The 15,651-nt window shown below is 43.5% G+C and overlaps 1 protein-coding gene across 2 annotated transcripts in view; it reads left to right on the top strand.

The window, feature by feature from the left end:
• The window catches only part of SPTLC2 (serine palmitoyltransferase long chain base subunit 2), a 64,301-nt gene that overhangs the window by 3,930 nt on the left and 44,720 nt on the right, over positions 1 to 15,651 (top strand). The window contains exons 1-2 of one of the 2 annotated variants that reach the window (XM_083615207.1): positions 3,088 to 3,107; positions 8,962 to 9,156. In XM_083615207.1, the coding sequence (XP_083471333.1) occupies positions 9,031 to 9,156 (126 nt within the window). In that variant the 5' untranslated portion in view covers positions 3,088 to 3,107; positions 8,962 to 9,030. Of the gene's footprint in view, positions 1 to 3,087; positions 3,108 to 8,961; positions 9,157 to 15,651 lie in introns of those variants that run through there. The other variant, XM_083615206.1, reaches the window with a different exon arrangement.

Genomic DNA, 15,651 nt, shown 5'->3' with positions numbered 1-15,651 from the left:
TTGTTAGGGCCTGTCTGAGTCTCATCTTGGTTGACTCCTTCACTCCCAGAAAGGAAAGGGCATTTGGGGATGGGCAGTCAGCATGGCATACTTAGTGACTGCTTTTGTGGATTCTTTGGTAGGACACCTCATGTCTTGTGAGTCTACTGTATGTATAGCATAACCTTCCTAGGTTTGAGACTTGGGACAGTACTTAATTGTACTGTGTACTGTGTCTTAATTTATCCTTGTTTCTGTTCAATGTGTAGCAGAATAGTGCAGGCTTGGTGCCCGTCCTGTCAGTCCCCTCTTAAATCAGTTACTTTGTATATCTAGGGTAGTCAATCTATATTTCCTTCAATAGAGAGAGAGTTTCCCCTTGCTACGTATATAGCAGCCACATTTATAGTGGCCATGTCTGCTTACTGGGAATTTGCATTTAAGTTGTCAGTTGGAGCAAGAAAGAGGAAATCCCTTAAGATAACACATGTCTGGGCACCAGGGGAATACAGCATTGGGATCACTGAATAGCTGGGTTTATGTAACCTCATTCAGGGTGTTGAATGGCTCCCTACTAAAAAAAGAGAAAAAGGTAAGTTCATGACCAGCTACTGACCTGTATCTGGCTTTCTTTTTTTGATAAACCTCTTTTGGAAGAAGATTTCCAAGTTGCTGTATCCCAAGAGTTCAGAATAAATAACTGGAATAAAGCGTTTTGACACCATCTTCAAATAATTAGAGAAATAAATTATCAGTCTATTTATTGCAACCTCTCATCCCTGGGCTACATATAGTTCTCATGTCTCCAAGATTATAAGCAACACAAGGAATTGTACTTTGCTGTTCATTTTAAAGGAGCATATGTCTAATTGCACTGTTTATATAGTTTCTAGACTCGGTTCATAGTGCAGATTCTTAGCTTTATAGCCTTATCTGGTTTGGAACCTATGCAATTTAGCTCACATCTCCTTTTATGAGCCCTTTATCCTTCTTGCTCTGTGAGTTGTGCCTCTGTCTCAATGTGACTTTGTCACTCAAAGCAAGCACTGCTTTAGCAATGAGCAGAGCTTATACAGTCAAGTTGCAGCTTATGCACATTTAACATACAGAATTTCATCTTTATGCGCTTGTCTGTAAAAAGGTGGGCATCCAACGGGAAAGTCAACAAACCCATTGCACCATTGCACTCACCTTGGGGGAGTGTTTGGAGGTGCAGGGTGAATTCAGCAGCCTTGGGAGAGAGTGTAGAGGTGCAGCTGGAGGGTGTGTGCGGCCTTGGAGATTAAAAAGCATGGCCATGAAATGCAAGCCAGGTCCCTCCACTGGTGTGCAACATTGGAGACAATGATTGGTTCCAACACTGCAAGAAATGTGGCTGCGTTGAGCTGCTTGAGAGGATGGCATGTTGGTCTCCAGTGTGGCGTGGAAATATAGCTGCAATGAATCCAGCATCTGTGACATCAAGGTTCAAGAGAGAAACCTGTGAGGCTGTGACAGCAGGTGTTGCAAGGCTTTAGTGAAGACTGCAGAGGCATTATACTTATGGCTGGAAGACATGAACTGTAAACATGTGCCTGTCATGTTGAGACAAAAGACTCTCAACCTGTATGTAGGCACTCTTCAAACCTTCTGCTATGGATGGGCAGCCTGGGAAGGAATTCAAAGCCAGCCATGGTTGGTGTGACAGTTTTAGGCACCACTTCAACCTCAAAAATGTGGACATGATTGGTGGAGCTGCATCTGCAGACAAAGAGGCAGCAAAAGCCTACCCTGAGCAATTAAAGAAGCTGATAGACAAAAAGGGGTATTTTCCTGAGCAAGTTTCTAATGCTGATGAGATGGGCCTCTTTTGGGAGGGGGAAATGCCTGACCAGACTTACATCTCCAAAACAGGGAAACAAATCCGTGGCTTCAAAGCAGCTAAAGATGGTGTGGCAATACAGTTGAGCATTTAATAAATCATGTTTGCTGTACAGATCAGAAAACCCCCAAAGTCCTAAAAGGCAAGAACAAAAATAACCTTCCTGTGTTCAAGTAAAGAGACTTGGATGACTGCAGCAGCATTTTTGGATTGGTTCCACAAGTGCTTCATTCCCATGGTGAAGTTCTACCTTGAAGAGAAACAACTGGACTTTAAACTGTTACTGATTTTGGACAGTGCTCCTAGCCACCCCGAGGCAACCCACTTTGTCCTTAACAGTGTTGAAATTGTCTTTCTCTCCCCCAATATGACCTCCATTATCCAACCTCTCGACTGAGTTGTGTTTCGCAGATTCAAGGCAACTTAAACAAGGCTAGTTGCATTACTTACATTGAGTGATCAGTGAATGCATGCTGGTGAAACTTATGAAAATAATGTCGGAATGGCTTTGAGTGTTTTCCAACAATCAACAACAAAGTGGAACATATTGTCCAGATATTCAGGCGAGTGGGGGTTGATAGCTTTGTTGGCGTCAAGGAAGTAGTTGAATAATTGAGGGTCTTGGACAAACATTGACTAATGAAGAGCATCCTGTTCTCACAGTGGCCAAACAGTTGCCTGTGGGAAACTAGCAAGCAGGATTCGAACACAGGAACACTTCTCTTGTGGTTTCCAGCAGCTGGTATTCAGAAGCCTCTGACTGGAGGTAGAGCATAGTCACCATGGCTAGTAGCTATTGATAGCCCTGCCCTCCATGAGTTTGTCTAATTCTCTTTTAAAGCCGTCTAAGCCGGTGGCCATTACCACTTCTGTGGGAGCAAGTTCCGTAATTTAACTGTGTGCTTTTATAAGTTTAAATCCGCTTGAATTCGCTCAAGTCTTCCAAACAGAAAAGCACCTAAATGATTTGATTGCTGACTTTGATCCCTTTCTGGAACGAAGCCTCAAAATCACACATGGTGTTACAGACACTTTCAGTCTTTATCAAGAAATGTTTGAGCAGCTCAAGAGATAACAGTGACAGTTGCTAATCACCATGTTTCTCACAAAAAATAACGCAGCAGCAAACGAGCCCATGCAGTCTACTTCTGAAGCTAAATCAGAGCCAACCACTTCACATGCAAGTCGCCATCATACACCCAAGCCTCTCCCATCACTTCATGGAACAACATCAAGCACTGAAGAGGAAGGCTAAGTACCGTAGCTGGTAAGTGCTGCACCATGATTTTTATGGGGCATTTCTCAGTTTTAAAGGGTTGTTCAGCTATTTTCGATTTATGTGTTACCCCTGAAATGTAATGCACACATAATATGTAAGTCAGCAATACTGCCATTATCCCAAGGAGAAGGCCTTATAGGAAACTACCACAGATACATTGGGGTCAGAGCTGAGGAAAATATTTCAACTGTGTGTATTGTTGACACTGGCTGGCGGTAGCTCTTCAGGTTTTCAGGCAGGAGTCCATCCTAGCTCTTCCTGTATATGCTGGGGGTTGAACTTCAGACCGTTTGCATGTAAAGTATGTGTTCTTCCACAGGGTTATGGCCCTTCCCTTTTCTTTTTTCATAAAGATCATAAAGCATTTTTTCTTCCACAGAAAGCCTGGCTGCTGACTTCTGAGAATGTTTTAATACTGCCAGTTTCTCCAGTTAATTTTATTATGAGTGTTTTTTAAAGATGAATAGCATAATATCATAAGCTATCTTCAGCTTCAAGGTGGCAAGAGACACAAAATTTTAAATAATATTTTATAATGAATATTATTTATATTATTTAAAATTTTGTGTCACTTGCCCCCTTGCAGCTGAAGACAGGGACACAAAATTTTAAATAATATTTTAAGAGAAAATCTTGGATGTGGCCAAAGCTTGACAAAGACTCAGAAGTGAGAGGAAGGCTGTGGTCTGCACAATCCCCTGGTCACTTTTTCTGTGATGGTATTCTTTTTTGCATACTTGTTTCCCGTTTCCATGTCTTTACTTCTCTCCGTACTATCATCCTTCAGATTCTTTGAGAATCTTTAACTTGAGATAGTTTAATTTTAACAGTATTATCCTCTGCTTTTTCCGCCCTATAGGACGCACTTTTCCCCCTCCAAAATGAAGGGGAAATCTGTGTGCGTCCTATGGGGCGAATGCAGGCTTTCGCTGAAGCTTGGAGAGCAAGAGGGGTCGGTGCGAACCGACCCCTCTCGCTCACCAGGATTCAGGAAGCTATCAGCAAGCCTGGGGAGCCTGCGGGAGTTCCCGCAGGGCTCCCTAGGCTGCGGATAGCAGCCTGCTGCACGGAGCACAGGGCGCGCCGAAGCAGAGCGCCCCACACTTCAGGCAGAAATCCGCAGCCTAGGGAGCCCTGTGGGAGTTCCCCCAGCTTCTCCCCAGCGCCAGCCCCACAAGCTCAGGGGACAGCGGGGAGGCGGAGCACCGCCATCCCACTGTTCCCCGACCTGCTTTGGATTCCCCGACCTGGTTTTGGGGGGGAAATAAAGGGGGGGAAATTTCCTTTATTCCCCCCCCCCAAAAAAAACTAGTGCATCCTTATGGGACGAAAAATACGGTATGTGGTGCTCCTCTTGCTTTCAGGCCGAGGGAGCTGGCGTTTTCGGGTCAAGTGGCCAGCATGACTAAACCACTTCTGGCACAGTGAAATACTGTGATGGAAGCCAGAGCGCATGAAAACAGCATTTACCTTCTCTCGATCTAAGCTAGAAACCAAATTGTTGGAAAGAAGAAAATTTTTGTCAAAAACATATAATTTATTATTACAATGGCACACAAAAGATGAAGTAAAAGAGGTAATGATAAAATGGGTGAAAGATTTTGGGTATAATATTCAATTTGATTCATGGTCAAAATTATGGAATGAAGGAATTAAATTCATGGCATGTATGGCATTGAAAGAAGATATAATGAAAATGATTTATAGATGGTATTTAACTCCAACCAAACTAGCTAGAACGTATAAAATGAGAGAATTGTTGGAAATGTAATATTAAAGGAGACTTCTATCATATGTGGTAGACTTGTGATAAAGTTAAATTATTTTGGGGAAAGATGTTTAGGTATACTTTTTAAAAAAAAACACAACAAAGCTGAAGCATTCTTGTTGGGTTTGATTGGAGAGGAAATATCTAAAGTTGACCAGAGATTGTTTATGTATGCCACTACGGCAACTAGAACTTTGTTAGTACAAAAGTGGAAATAGCAAGAATTACTGATGGTGGAAGAATGGCAGACGAAGATGATGGACTATGCAGAACTAGCAAAGCTGACAGGGAAAATCTGAAACCAGAGTGACCAAGTGTTTCAGAGAGATTGGAACAAATTTATTCAGTATATAGACAGTTACTGTAAACATGTAAAGACACAGGCAGGACGGAGATAAACCATGCAGTGTATATTAGAATAAATTTTCTATTTTCTTCATCAAGTTTATGATAAGATAGGACAAATGTAGAATTGTGATGATATAAATGCATGAAATTAATATGTGTTTTATAAAAACCAGACAATGGAATGGAGGGAAGTCGAGTAGCTTGATGGAGCTAAAAATGTATAAATGGAGATAAGATGTTATAATATTGTTAAAAATCAAAAATCAATAAAACATTTTTTTTAAAAAAATGGTGTTTACCTTCCCGCCAGAGCGGTACCTATTTTTCTACTTGCACTGGCATGCTTTCAAACTGCTAGGTTGGCAGGAGCTGGGACAGAGCAATGAGAGCTCACTCGGTTGCGGGGATTTGAACCGCCAACCTTCCGATCAGCAAGCTCAACAGGCTCGGTGGTTTAGCCCACAGTGCCACCCACACTTTTTTTACCTTTTTTACCTTTACCTACCTACTAGGCTGACAGGATTTACTAAAACTGTTTTTTTTCCCCGCAAAGAAAAGAGTTCAACAGTGGAACGGATTCCCTTAGAAGGTGGTGGACTCTCCGTCCTTGGAAAGTTTTAAAGCAGAGGTTGGATGACCATTTGACATGGATGCTTTAGTTGAGATTCCTACATTGCAGGGGGTTGGATTAGATGACACTTGGGTACCCTTCCAACTCTACAATTCTTTGATTCTAAGAGATGTTTGGTATGACCAGGTTTCTTACTCTCGGACCCTCCCGTCTTTTCTTGGCACACTAAATACAAGCTGTTAACTGAGATTACTATTTGAACAATTCAGACAAGATTGGTTACTGTTATGAAGCAATCCCAAGAATGCACATCTGTGACCTAAAGCTCTGAAAAAGATAGAAAGCAAGTAGCTTATATGTCGCATTTTATTAGAGCTATGATTTTATGCATGTTAATGCTTCATTCTTAGCCAATCTAGGCTATATATTAATATAAAGGCAGTCTTCTAGTTTGTGTTATGAAACATTTTGTTCATTGAAATTCACCAAATGGATTGCTATGTTTGTTGGCAACGTTGCAGGAAGGATTTACTTGTGCAAGAACCTGGGATATTGCGTGCTTCTAAACATCTCATTGGCCTTACTACTAAAGCATTATCTGAAATTATGGAGCATCAAAAGGAGAACAGAATATTCTGTCCAGGAATGCAAGCCAATAAAATCCTGATAAGTGTAGTGCACATTAGCATACAAAATGTAACAAACTAGAATGAAAGCGTGATTAAGCCAAGCAAAAATTAAGCCATTTCGCATTTACCTTAAGGCCTTTACACAGTCCTTGTTTTGTGAAGGTGTGGTGAGGAAGATGTACTAGCTACCAAATTATGAATATTGGAGCCATCAATGAGAAGTACGTGTTGTTCTTCCACACCAAACTAATCTTATTAGTTTGTGTTCTCTTAGTAGAAGTGTCCTCTTGATCTTGATGAGAGAGCTCAGGTGCAATGGTTATGTATGGTATACTCCCCAAACCAGCATCTTGAGTTTTGCCCTGTAGCCAGTGCCATTGGCAGTGGACCAGCCTATTATTCTTTCTTTTGTTGCATCAGTTGCTGCATTTTCTATCAGCTGCAGCTTCCAAGGGGTTATGAAGGGCAGCGGGTGTAAGGCAATTTATAGCAGTCTATCCTAGCAAGTAGGGACGTGGGTGGCGCTGTGGGTTAAACCACAGAGCCTAGGACTTGCCAATCAGAAGGTTGGCGGTTCAAATCCCTGCGACGGGGTGAGCTCCCATTGCTCGGTCCCTGCTTCTGCCAACCTAGCAGTTCGAAAGCACATCAAAATGCAAGTAGATAAACAGGTACCGCTCCGGTGGGAAGGTAAACGGCGGTTCCGTGCGCTGCTCTGGTTCGCCAGAAGCGGCTTAATCATTCTGGCCACATGACCCGGAAGCTGTATGCCAGCTCCCTCAGCCAATAAAGCGAGATGAGCGCCGCAACCCCAGAGTTGGCCACAACTGGACCTAATGGTCAGGGGGTCCCTTTACCTTTACCTATCCTAGCAAGTTACAGGGTTAAGGCGATTAGCAGATTATTTCCCAGCTCCATTGAATGCTGTAGTCCAGGGATCTCCAACAGGTAGATCGCAATCAACTGGTAGATCGCAGGGTGCCTGTGATAGATCGCGGGACCGTCCCCCCACCCAAAAAATAGAAAAGAAAAAAAGCTCAACAAGTATGACTTCCCAAAAAAAGCTCTGCCAGTTTTTTTTTTATAGTGGGAGTAGATTTCAGTCTCTTGAAAGCTGGACATGCCCGCTGTAGTCTGAACTAAATGAAGATGTGAAATATACCTCTGGCTACTTTTGGTGGTTCAGGCAGCAGTTGATACCTCCTGCTTCCTTTTCCACTTCCGTACTTAATATGGCTGGGTGATATTTGCTTTTCAACATTGTGGTATATCACCATCCAAACATTGTGATGTAGTGATACATCATGATGTTGAAAAGTGGAGGGCGGTACAGTGCCGAGACCGATGCAGTTTGTTCCTCCCTCTGCTTGCCAGGCACTGTAGGTAGAGGAGGGCCTCGGGAGCGATGGCAGTTTCACTCATGATACAGTGGTGCCTCGGGTTAAGAACTTAATTTGTTCTGGAAGGTCCGTTCTTAACCTGAAACTGTTCTTAACCTGAGGTACTTTAGCTAATGGGGCCGCCTGCTGCCGCTATGCCACCACCGCACGATTTCTGTTCTCACCCTGAAGCAAAGTTCTTAACCCGAGGTACTATTTCTGGGTTAGCAGAGTCTGTAACCTGAAGTGTCTATAACCTGAAGCGTCTGTAACCTGAGGTACCACAGTATACCGCTGGGTGAAGTTGCCATTGCACTCTGGCCCTCAAACCGGTTCTGGCCTATGTATCAATGCATCACCCAGGCCCTAGTGCCTAACCAATTCTGAAAACAGTTGGAACCATAAGATTTCAAATATGGATTACCTTAATTTATGCCTGGGCTGTAAGCTTTATTTATGGCACCATTATTATTTAAAGGACTGGCTACGGAAAGGACAGTAGCACCACAGTACACCCAGGTCCTGCTGTCCAAACACTCATTATACAAAAATTCACTTATCCAAACACAAGGAATTGGTACCAAAATCTTGCTATACACACTGCAGATTCAGGTATCCAAACAGCCCAACGGATTTAAAAACACTTAGGTCAGAGTCTACTAGGCAGCCTACCTGGTGTTTTACATCAATCTCTAATCTTGAGGAGTAACAATATCCAGGGGCCAAATGTTCTGGGAGGTTGCATTACATCAATACCTAAAAATTGTCAGTCATGCAGATGAGAAGGTGCTGCATGGCAGGAATTCTACAAACCCATTCAGGTGTTGTGCATTCATCATTCAGAAGATGGGTACCCTGTACAAACCCTGGGGAGCTGTAGAAAAAGCTCTGGTTAAAGAAAATATTGTTTTGTTTTTTAAATTGATACAATATTTATAGTGTTTGAGAGCAACATAGGCCAAGACTGCAGTCAAGATGAGCAGTCCAAAATGTGATTGTTGTAAGTTGGCACGGGTTTTCATGGGGCTTCAGAGAAGGCTGTAGAGAGCAAGACATGGTGCTGGTTGTGTACACTGGTAAAGTTTAATCTGAAACTTTTAAGGAATTGACTAATCCTGCCTTGCTAACAGCTCTCTTTTCCTTGTAGGTCCCGCATATCGCTCAGAATGGAGGCTTGTATAAAAGACCTTTCAATGAAGTTTTTGAGGAAACACCAATGCTGGTTGCTGTACTGACTTATGTAGGCTATGGTGTCCTCACCCTTTTCGGGTATCTTCGAGACTTTCTGAGGCATTGGAAAATCGAGCACTGTCATAATGCAACAGAAAGAGAAGAACAAAAGGTAAATGCTTGCTGTTACCTTTGCTTCAGAGACAAGGTGGGGTTGAACAAGTTTGTGGTGAAGGAGATGTAGCTAGTCTTTTGTAACTATGTGTTTGGCTTAGACTGCATTTGGACATAGGGCCAAGCCATAGTTTGTGCTAATTGTAACTTAGCTGAAATCCTGGCTGTGTCCTAGAATATCAGCCAAATCATGGTTTGTAAGGGGTTTCTATTCCTCTTTCCTTAATACTGCCCATGGTATTCTAAGCTATCCTGCATTGGCGAACTATCGGCAAAATGTTGCCCCATGAGCTGCTCTCTTACTATTGGCAAGCAGCTGAAGTGGAGCAGGGAGACGAATACTTTCTTCCGTGGGCTGATCTCAGCACAGCTGAAAATAAAGTGTGTTCTTGTGCGCAATTCCCTTGCCCTTTTGCAAGGTTGTCTAAGATACCTCTCTTTTTTCCTCGTTCCCACAATTTCCAGGGTTAATCAATCTTACTGCTGATGATTTCATTAGTTATTTTAATGTAAATGGCAAGTAGCTGCAAGGTACGTAGGTACCCCAAATGTTACCAAAGTATGACACTTGAGGCGAAGATACTTACAAATCTCTCTCACACCTTGCAAGTAAGCATTAAATAGCATTATGTACGTGGTTGACTGTTCCCCTTTCCTATTCAAGCCCTCTTACTTAAAAGCTATTGATTATTATTTTTTAACAAAGAAAGGCAAATCTCTAGGCACCCACTCAGTCACAGCTTAAACCTTCTTAGAAAACATTTTTCAGTCTAGCAAAACACAGCATTAAGACCTGTGTGACATTCCTGTTTCCAGGTTTACTCCTACAGTTCACAAATTACACCACCTCTTTCTTTGGTAGGTCTTTCCATGCTCCCTTTCAAGCCCAATATCTTTTTCAACATAGGTCTGTTTCACAAAAGTGGGAGAAATATAGCAACATTTTTATTTTGAATTGTTTTGCATCTATATTGCTCCCCAGCTAAGGGACTGCACATAAAAGTTTTCTCAAAAATGTAAGGTGCTTGTTTTTAAAAACAAAACAAAACTAAGGGGCCTTCAACCAAAAATGTTTAGTGGTTTTCAGACGTTATAGAACAAATTGTTTTTCAGAGAACTTACTTTAAATTATTAGAACCAGAAGCAGCAATTTTACTCTATTTCAAAAAATATATTTGTATCCACATAACTGAAAATTGTTTTTAGCCTAATAGTATAGTGCTTCTAAACATTTTTAAAAGTGAGTTTAAACTTTTAACGACTACTTCCTTTCTGAGTCTGGCGGGCTTTCGTCATGTTGAACCTGAAGTACAGTGGTGTGGTGCATTGGTGCTGGTGGAAGATTGATTTATATTCCACCAGTGGAACTTGGTATGGTACGGGTTTTGGCTAACAGGGATGAAGCCCTTGAATTGTCACTTCTAGGCACATCGTCTAGAGCAGGCATCCGCAAACTCGGCCCTCCAGCTGTTTTGGGACTACAGCTCCCATCATTCCTGACCACTGGTCCTGTTAGCTAGGGATGATGGGAGTTGTAGTCCCAAAACAGCTGAAGGGCTGAGTTTGGGGGTGCCTGATCTAGAGTGTTCCCTTCAATTTGAATTTATGTCAGAATAGCACAGCTAGGTACTGGCAGCATTTGTTGCCTCAGGGGCAGTGTGTGTGGTATGGGTAAACGGGGGGTTGGGGGTGAGGAGGATGTTTCCTGATTATTGATACCAAAATGTTCAGGCAGCCTGGTCTAGTTTCCACTGCCTCCGAGTATGCTCAGAAGTGGCTTCTCTTACTGATTGCCAAAGGCAGCAGGTGGAGTTGAGAGTGCATATTTCATGCCTTTATTAGCTTTCTTCCTGTCCCAATCAGCGGACATGTAGTTATCCGCACACCTTAGATTCTTACTGGGAGACTTAATTGAAGAGGTTTAAATAGGATTGGGACAAAATATAATTAGGTTTAGCTTGGATGTGCAGAGGAGTTTATATAACAAGTAACCACAGAAGGGGGGGGTTGATATTAATATTGGGTATGTGAAATTTGTTGTATAAAATGATGTTTTGATTATGTAAAATTAGAAAATGGAAAAATAAAATATTATAAAAGGCTGAGAGGTATATGAGTTGTCTTAGGGATTTGTTTTTGTTTTTGCAGAGTAGGACACAACAGATAGGAGAGATCATAATCATTCAACAGTAAATGGTGCCTTGAAGAGTGCTGTATTATGAGCTTCTTGTTACCAAAGATTATTAAAAGATTCTTATTGTGATAGTGTCTACCTAGGTATGTTATGGAGAGGCAGCCTAAGGGCTTATGTTGTGAAAATGCCTGTGAGATGTGTTTTGTTGCTGGTGAAATGTTGTCATCCTCCATGCTCTGTAGTCTGGCAGTCTTCAAGGGTGGAATATGCCAAACCACAGTTTGTGCAAACTGACTTTGTAAGACAGCTTCCAACTTGGATTTTGGACCTTGGTTTGTTGGCCTTTCCTCAAACATCTTACAATGTATGGATTGGCTCTGCTTTTGAATGTTACAGTGTCTTGATAATATGAGGGATTTACCGTATTTTTCGCCCTATAGGACACACCGTCCCATAGGACACACCTAGTTTTTTTTGGGGGGAAAATAAAGGGGGAAACATTATTTCCCCCCCAGGCGCGGGGTTGGGGCGGGGATGCCCAAGCTTCCCCCGACCCCAGCCCCCAGAACCGGCTGCTATCCACAAGCCTAGGGAGCCCGGCGGGAAGTCCCGCCGGTCTCCCCAGGCTTGCAGATATCTGTCCCCCGAGCTTGTGGGGCTGGCAGCCTCCAAACCAGGTCGGGGAACAGCGGGAAGGCACGCTGCGCCTCCCTGCTGTCCCCCGAGCTTGTGGACTGCAGGCTGCTGCCCGCAAGCCTTGCGAGCCCGCGGGAACTCCCGCCGGGCTCACAAGGCTTGCGGACACCTGCGCGAAGCATGGGCGCCCTCTGGAGGGCACCCCGTGCTTTGGGCTGCAGGCTGCTGCCCGCAAGCCTCGCGAGCCTGCAGGAACTCCCGCCGGGCTTGCAAGGCTTGCGGATAGCTTCCTGAAGCCTGGAGAGCGAGAGGGGTCAGTGCACACCGACCCCTCTCGCTCTCCAGGCTTCAGCGAAAGCCTGCATTCGCCCCATAGGACGCACACACATTTCCCCTTCATTTTTGGAGGGGAAAAAGTGCGTCCTATAGGGCGATAAATACGGTACTTGAATTTTATTGTAGTGGGCAGAAGGTTTGGGCATATCCGGACAGTTGTGGGAAATCATCCAAAGATGCTCTAAGTTACTGTCTGTCATTTACCTCTGCTCTTAAGTTTACTAATTTTATACCTTGGGTAGGCCTTGGAACAAAACTTCGTAGATACAGGGGTTTAATTTCATTGCAGTGGTGTACTCTCTAAAACAGTGAGGTCTGCATTTTCAGAATGAACTTCAATGACTTAAAGGTTTTCTGGCTACTAAAGGTAAAATAAAGTGGTTGAGTTGAAAGAATGCAGCTTGCTAGCAGATTACTCAGGTGACTCATACAGCAGATTTCTTCAGCCATGCTCTGCTTCCCTGAATCCTGCTTGATTGCTCTTACTGAGAAATAACTACTACTAGGGATGTGGTTTGGTTTTCCTCATGTTTCTGCCAAAAGAATTAAGTTAGCATATCATCAAAACCAGGGCAGCCTTGCATTTCTAAAAGCCTCACTTAAGTTGAACATGGGGTGTGGAGGCCTTATTGGTTGGAGGTGTTCGTTTCTGTTCTTATCACTGTGCAGCTGCTTGGAGTCACAGGACTCTGTTTACATTCCTGGGATTCCAGGCTATTGGAAGTTTCACGGGAGAGGAGACGGGATTTGACGTTAGTGGTTTCCTGTTTTCTTTGTTCCTTTGTTCTGTTGCTCTCTGCTTTCATAGAGAGAGGATGTCTTTTCTGTCTGCGTAGCTTAGAAATAAAACTCTTTGCAATGTAGCCATAAATCTCATCACTTCCGCATGCTGCTGGAAACTCTGCTTAATGGAATGTGCCTGAGGCCTCATCAAAGGCTCAGGCCGGAGGAAAATGAGACTTTATCAGCTTGGCCGAGCGGAAATGCTGACATTTGTGGTCATGGGCCCAGACGAACAGCAGAAGAACGGAATGCAGGTTATCTTCTCTGCGTGTCAAGAAGATTGATGAGAGGTATGTGCTCTTGCCCCGGGAAGCCTGCCAGTCCCTGGTTAAGGGTGGACTTTGAACTTCTAGCCAAAGCACTTACCGGCAGCGGCAGAAGAAAGCAAAGGCCTCACGTGTGCTTTTGGAATGCAGCTGGTAAATAGACGCAGCTTGCTTTAAATGACACAGAAGGCTAATGCCAGAATAATGGAGGCCCTTCAAAATGCCATGGCAGTTCCAAAGCTCCAAAAAAATAATTATCAAAATTGGGTGCAGTATGAAGAGGCTCTGCTAAGAAAAGAGGGTCTGTTGAATGTGATATCAGATGCCCCCCCCCAGCTCCAATGACTGAAGAATGGGAGGCTAAGGATTCCAAAGCAAGGGGAACTCTGACGCTTATTGTGTCCCCTGAAGAGCTGTGTCTTTTGCGTGACAAGGCCTCAGCCAGAGAGATGTGGGAGAGTCTCCAAGAGTCACATTTAAGAACAGAGGCGGGAGCTTCTTTGTTCTTTTATGCCAAGTTGCATGATATGGCACTTGTTGATGTAGCAGACGTACGTGCTCACCTCATGGAAATGCAGAATCTAAGGCATGAGTTGCAACAGTGTGGAATCACCTTTCCAGAGGCTGTGTATTCCTTCATGATTCTACATTCTTTGGGTTCAAGTTGGGAAGCGATTGCCAGTCAGCTTGCTGTTTTGCCAACTGCTCAGCTAACGGTAGCGCATGTTACTGCTGTGGTGTTAAATGAAGCGGATCGGCGTAGTGCTAGCTGCATCACCAAGGGGGAGTCCTCACAGACATCATCCCAGAATGCAGTGGAACTACTAGATGGCGCCAAAGCTTTGAAGGCAGTGAAATGCTACTCGTGTGGACGTCTAGGCCACGTGAAGAGGGAATGTAAATATCCCAAGGCCAAGGCAACAGAGCAGCACAGTGAAAGTTCAACGCGTGGAAAAGGCAAAGGTCAGAAGTGCAGGACAACGCAACACAAGGCAATGGTCTCACGCTTCACTCCAAAGGTCCAGAAGATGTCTAGATCTTTCTTCATCGTCGACTCGGGAGCTACCAGGCACGTTTGTCGGGACAAACACCTGTTCGTGTCCTTTACTCCGCAGGAAGGTTCGATTCACCAAGCGGATGACCACACAATCTCCAGTCAAGGCTATGGAACGGTTGTTCTTCACAGCTTGGATGCATCGATACACAACGTTTTTTTTCATTCCAGATGCTGCACACAACCTACTGAGCGTCTCGCAGCTGACTGAACAGGACATAGACGTTTCCTTCAAGAAGAGGAAGTGTACCATCACCAAGAAAGATGACTTTGTATTGCATGCTGATTATGTTGATCGGTTTTTTGTATTGCATTATGATGATTCTGTTGATGTTGTGCAGGATGAAACTTGTTGTATTGCAGATACTAACAAGGTTTTGCGTGCAGGATGTATTCATGATTATCACAGGAAACTTGGCCATTTAAACTTCGAGGCAGTTTCCAAAATGCCTACCTTAGTTGAAGGTATTAAACCCTGCAGGTACCACATGAAGTGTAAGGCATGCGCAGCAAACAAGGTCAAAATGGCTGCAAAAGGTAAGGTGTCTAGTAGACAAGCTACAGAACCATACCAGGTAGTGCATGCTGATCTCATTGGTCCACTAACACCCTCTTTGGGTGGAGCCAGGTACTTCATGGTCCTCATTGATTTATATTCCAGGTATATTCATGTGTTCAATCTCAAGCAGAAATCAGAAGCTTTTCCTAGGTTCAAGGAATTCTGTGCTTGGTTGAAAAATGTGCATGATAAACAGGTGAAATGTGTATTTACAGATCGAGGGGGAGAATTCACTTCTCAGCAGTTTGAAGCTTTTCTGACTGAGAAAGGAATTCAACATGACCTTTCAAGTCCACAGTCTCCTTGGATGAATGGACTTTGTGAAAGGGCAAATCAAACATTGCTTCAAGGCTTGAAAACCTTGCTGCATGATGCCAATCTTCCAGAGAGTTATTGTGCAGAATCGCTCAGCTGTTTTGTTTATACTTATAATCGCAGATTATCATCACTGATTGGTTGTACCTCCTATGAAAAGATGTTTGGCAAGAAACCATTCATCAAGCACATGAGAATTTTTGGTTCTGACATGTGGGTTCACACACCACAAAGCTCCAAGATAGGCAAACATGGTTTGCATGGTATCTTTCTAGGATATCAGAAAGATTCTTACAGAGTAATGATGACTGACACTAATACAGTTAGGCTCACTAGAAGTGTTGAATGCAATGCCAAGTGGGGGGGAGAATGTGGGAATTTTCCAATGTTATCCTGATGACAGTGAAGAG

This window comes from Podarcis filfolensis, assembly GCF_964270895.1.
Source record: "Podarcis filfolensis genome assembly, chromosome: 1".
NCBI lineage: Eukaryota > Metazoa > Chordata > Lepidosauria > Squamata > Lacertidae > Podarcis > Podarcis filfolensis.
Note: the sequence above shows the minus strand (reverse complement) of the source record. Positions and strands in the feature narration are given on the sequence as shown.